At 38.3% G+C, this 8,788-nt stretch overlaps 1 protein-coding gene across 1 annotated transcript in view; it reads right to left on the reverse strand.

The window, feature by feature from the left end:
• Positions 1-8,788, reverse strand: part of LOC109929332 (V-type proton ATPase subunit C 1-A) — a 66,234-nt gene that overhangs the window by 14,571 nt on the left and 42,875 nt on the right. The window contains exons 6-10 of the mRNA XM_020529014.2: positions 5,726-5,817; positions 4,392-4,490; positions 2,229-2,297; positions 635-727; positions 463-556 (exon numbers count right to left, since the gene is read on the reverse strand). Of these exons, the coding sequence (XP_020384603.1) occupies positions 463-556; positions 635-727; positions 2,229-2,297; positions 4,392-4,490; positions 5,726-5,817 (447 nt within the window). The remainder of the gene's footprint in view (positions 1-462; positions 557-634; positions 728-2,228; positions 2,298-4,391; positions 4,491-5,725; positions 5,818-8,788) is intronic.

The raw sequence follows: 8,788 nt of genomic DNA on the forward strand, positions 1-8,788 counted from the left end.
CGGTACATATGACTCCAGGTCCACAGCAAAATTGCCCTCTGGGCAAATGGGCAAAAAAATGCTGGCCTAGCCAGCATCACACTCATCCTGTGTTTAAACAAAAAAAAAGGAAATGGGACAAGCTAAGTTACTACTACAGAGAGGTAGCATGGACACACTGGGCTGAAAGGCCTCCTCCTATGATGCAACTTGCATTGTTACCCACAGTTCTAAGAGTAGGGCCATTTGCTAATAGATGTTTAGAGTAGAAATGTCCTGGCAACTTTAAGATACATTGATCTTCAATTTTCATTATCGGATACAGTCGAAAGTGTCACATTGTTTTGGGCAATTTTTTTTTGGGTAGAAGATTCTGCACCAAACTGCACTGAATGACAGCATTCAAGACAGAATGACACCTAGTACAAGGCACACAGAAACATGACTTTTACAGCTGCAGAAAGTTTAGCTTGTAATACATACAAATTGCTTCTTTTTGTCAGTTGAAAGTCGAGTCATCTCTTCTTTATCAGCTTTGAGCTCCTCCTCGTTATACTGGAAATCCCGAACAATGAACCTGAAGTGAGAATAAGAAAACTGAGTGCATTCATATTGAAATGCAAAGTTCTAATGGAAACGGATTAGAAATTCTTACTTGTTCTCCCTGGCCTTCAATCGGAAGTCATCAACTGCCTTCCTGAATAATGTTACAGTGTACAAGCCACTATCCATGTCATCACATATTAACCTTTTAGGAGAGGGGGGAGAAATTTCATTTTTAATAAAAAGGAGTACATATCAAGATTTATTATATCATTGCATTAAAGTAAGGCTGCAGAGTTTTATGCAATTAGAAGTACAAAATGTTTGTTACCCTGCTCACAATTGAACTCACTCTGCAGTTACAACACACCATATGCAAGTTATGGCTGAGATTGACTTAATGTTGATTCCCTGCATGTTAACCATATGCAATAAGCAGAAGCAACAAGTTTTAAATACAAGTCAGTTTTGTTTTAAGTAAATGTTTAAAAAGCAGAATAGATTGCATGCCTACCTAATATATGCAAGTTTCCATCAATGTCTCTCTTCTCATTTTGCCAAGATTGAATCAGAAAATAAATCAGCACAGAAGGAACTATTCAACCAACTGGAATTCCGTTAGATCTTTCTAAAAAAATCCAACTTTCCCCATTTACTCATTCTTTTATCGATTGTTTTTTACCAGCACCTCTCCAATTTGATTTGAAAGCTACTTGAATCTGTTTCCAGCACCTATCAAGTAACGCATTCCAAAAAGAACATTTTTATATTGCCTCTGACTTTTTAAACAATTACCTCAAACCTACATACTCTGGCTAGCAACCCTTTGGCCAATGGAAATAGTTTCTCTTTACTTACTAGATTTAAACACGTTATGATTTTAAAAGACACTATCAAATGGTCTCTTGATCTGCTTTGTTTCAAGGGAAACAGTCCAGTTGGGCTGGTGGTATTGTCAGTGGACTTGTCATCTACAGCCTCAAGCTAAATGTTTGGTAAACGTGGAATGTGTACTCAAATTCTGGGAAGAACATCTTTCCTATTGGTAACCATTGTTGATTGCTGTAAAAATCCATCTGGTTCATGAATGATCTTTAGGTACAGAGATCTGCCATCCTCATCTACTCTGGCCCACGTGACTCCAGACGCACAGCAATATGGCTGACTCTTACTCCCCTCTGAAATGACTGAGCAGTTGCACGGAAAGTAAGGTTGGGTAACAAATGCTGGTCTTCTACATCCCATGCAGGAATAAAAAAATGCAACAAACACAAACCATCAGCATGAAATTGTCAATATATGCATGAATGGCTGGTAATTTAGTGCCCTGCCATTCCACTGTATATCATGCTCAAAGGTCTTGTGGTGCAGAGGTAGTGACCCTACCTCTGGGCCAGAAAGTCCAGGATCAAGTGGGACTGGTCTCGGATGAGTCTACAGTGGTTAATCCATTCTTTTTCCAATCAAAAAAAGTATACAATTTAGTTGCTCATACAGGTATATCAAGAGTTTCCATCATCCTAAACTGAAAATAATACAATATCAGTCATTTTGAAATTAAGCTTTAGGATCATGTACTAGACAGCTTCCAAATAGTTTAAGTGGCTGCTCACCAAAGGCAAAACTAGAAGTTAGAATGGCATTTCACATAATTTCCACCGGTTAGAAAGATCACAAAAAAAAAAGAGATGGAGGAACTTCCTTACTTGCTTGACCGTGGAACCACCATCTCAGCTAGAGTTTCATAAGTCTTTTCCCATTCGAGATAACTTGTTCTAAAGAAGAAAACAATAGTGAATAATTATTAAATAGTTCAAGGATCAGGATAATCAAGGTACAATTGGCCATTTGACTGGAATCAATTTTTAGTTAAATTAGTTACTCAGATTACTAAAGGCTACTTGGAATTCACAAAATACCTCCTTCATAGCTTTCTTGTTGATCAATTACTACTTGCTAATTGATACAAGTTTGATAATTGTGATAGTTTTCAGCACTGAATCCATAAAGAAGACTTCCAGTTTACAACTAATTCAGTTCATAATGAAATAGCTGCTTTTAATATTTCCTAAATTGTAACATAATATAAAAACATCTTACTCATCAGGCCGTCCTGTACCTAATTTAAAACTACTGAACACCAATATTAGATGGCCCAATGAGGAGAAAAATATCAAAATACAGTTGTACGAGCATAACATGAGTCTCTACTTTCCTGTATGTTTATGAATCGTTAAACAACATTTCCTGACAAACATCAAATACTAGCTTTCTTGAAAGCTTGCATTAATGGATGTGGTTTCACCATAACAGCGCATTGTGTTTGAAAGAACAAAGTGACCCAGAATTTTTATTCCAACTCTAATATCATTTACCACTATTGTTGATGGTTTATTCAGGTCAGTACTTGCACAGCTAAACAGAGAAATTTAGATGATGCTGACCAGATTATCTTGCTCCTCCACATGCTACACTAAAACAGTACCTTGCTAATAAATGAGATAGCAAGAACTGCAGATGCTGAAGTCAGAGACAATACAGTGTGGAGCTGGTGGAACAAAGCAGGCCAGGCAGCATCAAACGGGCAGGAAAGTTGACGTTTCGGGTGAGGACCCTTCTTCAGAACCCCCTTCTGTCGCCTTTCCTGCTCACCTGATGCTGCCTGGCCTGCTGAGTTCCTCCAGCTCCACACTGTGTTGACTTCGCTAATAATGCTTGGATTTGATTACCAAGCTTTGTCGTGAAGTCGTTGTACTCACCCACTACTTCCCCGCAATATATATTACAGAAAAAGTTAGGATTCTTAAGCAACTTTTTAAAATTTTGAATCTTCTACCACTATCCTTCCAGCCAACACAAATCTGGATAACAATTCTCTTACTTTCATCTGGCTTTTTTTGCCAGTTATCTTAAATATGCGCTCTCTGATGACCAACCCAACGCCAGTGGAAAAAGCTTTTCCCCATCTATCCTGCCAAAATCCCTCAATTCTGAGGATCACTATTAAATCTTCCTCTAGTCCTCTGCTCAAAGAAGAACAATCTCAGTTTCTCTAATTTTCTTACGAGTGAATTCCCTCATTTCTGGGACCATTCCAGTAAATTTCCTCCGCACTGCATCTAGAACCTTGACATGCTTATAATTGAGCAAATTTAAGCTAAAGCAATTGGTAGTGACAGCCTCAAAAACAGAAATTGCTGGAAAAGCTCAACAGGTCTGGCAGCATCTGTGGAGAGAAATAAGAATTAACGTTTCGGGTTGAGTGGCCCTCCCTCAGGACTGACGGCAGCTAGGAAATGTTGGTTTATATGCAGAAGATAGAGTGGGGGGAGGGGTTAAGGAGTAAACAATAAAAGTGGAGATAGAGCCCAAAGAGACAGAAGAACAGCTGGACACATAAAGGAATGAATAATGATCTGGCTAGGTGGGTGAATAGCTATTAATGGGGACTGTTAGTTGCTAACAATGGGCTGTGTGTAATGGTAGACTATGTGATAACAAAGCCTTGGGTGTGGGGGTTGGTGTAAGGACATGGGAAAGCTCCAGCTCTAAATTTGATCTACTCAATACTGAGTCCAGAAGGCTGCAGGGTCCCCAAGCGGAAAATGAGTGACAGCCTTATTGACATGTCCCACCACCTTCAAAGATTTGTGTATGCAAACTCCTGGGTTGCATGAGCCCCTTTCAAAGTGTGAACTTTAGTTTTAATTTCTCCTTGCAAAATACATCAATTCAAATTCCTAAAGATGTTCCTGAGAAATTTCAGCTATTACCAAACATCTTTTTCACCCCATTTCAACCAAGCATTTTAACTTAGCACACACTTCAAAACATTTCTTGTTTTTGGAAAAAATTTTAAAGATTCTTACTTTGGGACAACTACCAACAATGTGGTAAGATATTCAGAGTCCATTACAAAGTCTTCCTTCTTCACAATATCAGCCAGGCTTCTTGTCATCAAACTTCCCCTGCAAATGGCCACACAGATCAATCATCACAAGTCAAATACTACTGTTCTCCTGGAAAAAAGTAATACATTGATACTTATAACTGCTTCTAAAAAAGGATGCAATAAAGGTTGAGACCATGGATGAAGCATTCATCTTTAGAACATCATAAAAGGTATAGTTCTATTCCTAATAGAAGTCAGACAAAATTGGCAACACATTGGTATAATTCTCTCAAATACTGGGGAGGCTGAAGCCATTGTTTTTGTTCCTGCTCCAAACTCTGTTCCTTAGTTACTGACTAGATTCTTTTCCCTGGAAACTGTCAGATTAAGTCAGTGTTCCCAAAGTTGATGTCACATTTGACCCTAGGTGGAGTTTCTGAACTCACATTGGCTCATTACTAATGATATTTTCACTTTAAACCATCAGTGGACTGTACCCACCTCAGCTCACCTGCTGCTAAAACCTTCATTCATGCCTGTCACCTCCAGACTAGATTTTTCAATCTATTCCAGACGGGTTGCCCACACTGTACCCTCCATAAATTTGAGGTCACCCAAAACGCTGCTGCCCATATCTCAAGTTGCAGTTAATCTCATTTCCCCACCACCTCCCCCACACTGTGCTTGATAACCTACGCTGGTTTTCACTAATTAACAAATTGATTTTAAAATTCCCAATTCTTGCTTTCCAATCGCTCCATGACCGTAGCTGTCCACATCAGTTATCTCCTGTAGCCACAGAAAATGTATATCTATAATATTCTAATTCTAGCCTCTTATGCCTCTCTAATTTTAATTGCTGTACCATTGGTGGCCATGCCTTTTGTTACCCAAGCCTCCAGCTCTGGACTACACTCCATTTTTCTATGCTGCTCTCCTCCTTTAAGATGCTCTTAAGATTTACATCTTTGATGAAATGTTTGGTCAATTGTACCAATACCTCCTTATATTTTTGTTTTATAATGCACCTGTGAATTGCCTTAGGAGGTTTTATTACATTATATATCTATATGGATACGAATTATCACTGTTGTAACTACTGAATCCCAAAGTAGTTCCATCATAACTTCAAATAGTTCTTTCATCGTAGTCAATCTCAACTACTTGAGATAGATCAATTCATGGTCTGGGAGTGAAAGAAGGGAACAAAAGAGAAAGAGTAAAAATACTTACAATTATCACTTCACAGGTGAAAATTAAAGGCAACACAATTCATTGTAAACTACAATACCCACATGAAAAATAACTTACACATTCTTCCTCTCTAAATTTTGTAAATTTCCTTTCAGATTGTTGTATGCTGATGCTCTTGCTTTCAGGTCATTGTCAATCTGAGATACTTGCTGCAAATTTGTAAAGCATATTTAACAGTTAATTGATGGTTTTGTTTGTTATCCAGAAACAGTGCACACATAAAACAAGTAAAAATAAAAATGATAACTTCTGTTGCATCTGCCTATTAATTATAACAAGTTCATTATGAAAACCTTTTCACAGACACAACGATTAATCTATCATGTTGTGTAAATTTCTCTGCAAAAGTCATAAATAATCTCAAGCAAAGTCTTTAAAGAATAAAATTCTAAAATCATAGGTCCAGGAACACTGGATCAAGAGGCAGTCATTAGGGCTTTCAAGTCTGTTCTGCCATTCAGTAGGATCATGGTTGATTTGTCTGTGGTCTCAGTTCCATTTTCCTGTCTGCCTCCCACAACCCTCAATTTCCATCAAAAAAAAAATCAGTTAAATTCAGTGACAAAGTCTCCACCGCTTTCCGGCAAACAGAATTCCACATTCTAATGACTCTCAGGAGACTTGCTTTCAATCAGTGTCCTGTAGTTCTAGTCTTCCCCCTTAACAAGGGGCATCATCCTGGTGTACATTCCATCACTTCCCCTCACAACCTCCAACGTTGCAATAAGGTCATCTCTCATCTCCAAATTCCAATCTGTCCAGGCCCAACCTGTTCAACCTTTCGTCATAGGCTAAATCTTTCAGAACTGCTTCCAATATGATTATTTTCAAGTAAAGGAGACCAGGGCTCCAGAAGGGATCTCACCAAGGCCTTGTACAGCTGCAGTAAAATATCCCTCCTTTTATATTCCATTCCCTTCAACAATAAACAGCTGCATTCTAATTACCTTCATAATCACTTGCCGTATGTGCATGCTAACTTTTTGTGACTCGTACTAGGATATCCAGATTCTTCTGTACCAATGAGATCTGTTATCTGGAAAGAACTATAGTTCGAGTATACATGAAAAAGACTGGAAAATGCCATTTAACTTAACAGTAATAATTCCTTAGTGCCGGCTTGCATATTAGCATCAAACTACTTTGTGAATGCCTTACTCTTTGTCTCAACCACAAGCCCACATCTGCTTTGTGCATTCTACACTTCATTTACCAACTTAAAGTTCTCAACATAATTTCAAAATCTGTCCTCCATTAGCACTGTGGCACCAACATGCCCACGTCTTATTCAGAACTCTTTTGCAATCCATAGCCTTCCCACAAGCCATTATCAGAATCTCTAGTCACCCCAGCCTCAAACCTCTCGTTTACTATCGCACCTCGTGGGGGGAAAAAAAAACTCATTGAATATCATCCCACTAACCTTTGTGCAGTCAACTATTTTGACTGAAGAAAACAGTGGAACATTGTCAAAGTTTGTTTTGCAAGTAGATGTTACAATCTATCACATTTTGTGAATATCAACGAGCTGGAAAGGAAACTAACTTAATAAACATATTATTCCAATAATGTATACTCTGAAAATAGTAATAATCAGACATAAAATGACTTCTAGTATAAACTTTCATTGTTCCAACAACTTTGTTTTGATTTCCCCACCAACAGAAACTTCACTCCGAACTCGGTGGGGAATATGAACGTTTTGTGCAATAAAAACTAAAAACTGCAGTTTTGAGGGGTTGCCTGTGGCTAAGAAAAATGCAAGTATTTGCTTTAAAATAAGAACACTTGAAGGAACTTGCCATCGAAATTTGAATACAAATTTGAAATATGATCATTATGCACAACAGAAAACTAAAAATGTAACTGAGCCTTTAAAAGAAGAAATTGGAAAACTGAAGAGCAAACCTGCTAACCTGACATCAATAGTGGCACAGAAATTGCTAGAATCAATTAAAAAGCATGTGATAACTGGACACTCAAAACAATAATAGGATTGAGCACAGTAAATATGAATATATATATGGCAGAAATTATGCTTGACAAATTTGGAAGTTTTGATGATGGAACTCGAATAATAAATTAGCAAGAAATAATGAAATGATGTATTTGGACTTTCAGATGGATTTCAATAAAGATCCTACACAGCATGTTAAGAAGTAAAATTAGTATTAAAAAGATTAGAGGTAATATACTGGCATAGACTGGTTAATGGCCAGAAAACAATAAGAATAAACGAGTCTCCCTCAGGTTGACAAACCAAGACCAGTGAGATACCACAAGGATCAGTATTTAGACCCCAGCTATTCAAAATCCATATAAATTACTTGTGAAATGAATGGGCAGTAACATGGCACATTGAATACAATGGAAAAACTTGAAGTTACCCATTTTGGTAGATATCCACTTTGCAGAGTATCTCTTAAATGACAAAAGACTGGTAACTGTTGATGCAAAAATGGAGTTCTGTACCCTTGCTTACAAGTCACTAAAAGCACGTAGGTCTTATACTTTAGGATTAGGAAAACAAATATGTTGGCTTTTATGAAGTCATAGAGTCAGAGATGTACAGCATGGAAACAGGCCCTTCGGTCCAACTCATCTATGCCGATCAGAAATTCTAAATTAATCTAATCCCATCTGCCAGCATTTGGCCCAGACCCTCTAAACCCTTCCTATTCATATGCTCAACCAGATGCCTTTTAAAATGTTGCAATTGTACCAGCATCCACCACCTCATCTGGCAGCTCCATCCTCTGCGTGAAAACACTGCCCCTTTGGTCCCTTTTAAATCTTTCCCCTCTGGCCTTAAACCTATGCTCTCTGGTTTTGGACTCTCCCACCCCAGGGAAAAGACCTAGTCTATTTAGCCTATCCATGCCCCTCATGATTTTACCCACCTCTATAAAGGTCACCCCTCAGCATCCACGCTCCAGGGAAAGCAGCTCCAGTCTGTAGGCCCGTGACCAAGCAGTATGCCACAAAGTTAGTGCTGGATCCACTGCTTTTCGTCATTTATATCAATGATTTGGATGTGAACATAAGAGGTATGGTTAGTAAGTTTGCAGATGACGCCAAAATTGGAGGTGTAGTGGACAGCGAAGAAGGTTACCTTGAAGT

This window comes from Rhincodon typus, chromosome 4 (assembly GCF_021869965.1).
Source record: "Rhincodon typus isolate 14 chromosome 4, sRhiTyp1.1, whole genome shotgun sequence".
Taxonomy (NCBI): domain Eukaryota; kingdom Metazoa; phylum Chordata; class Chondrichthyes; order Orectolobiformes; family Rhincodontidae; genus Rhincodon; species Rhincodon typus.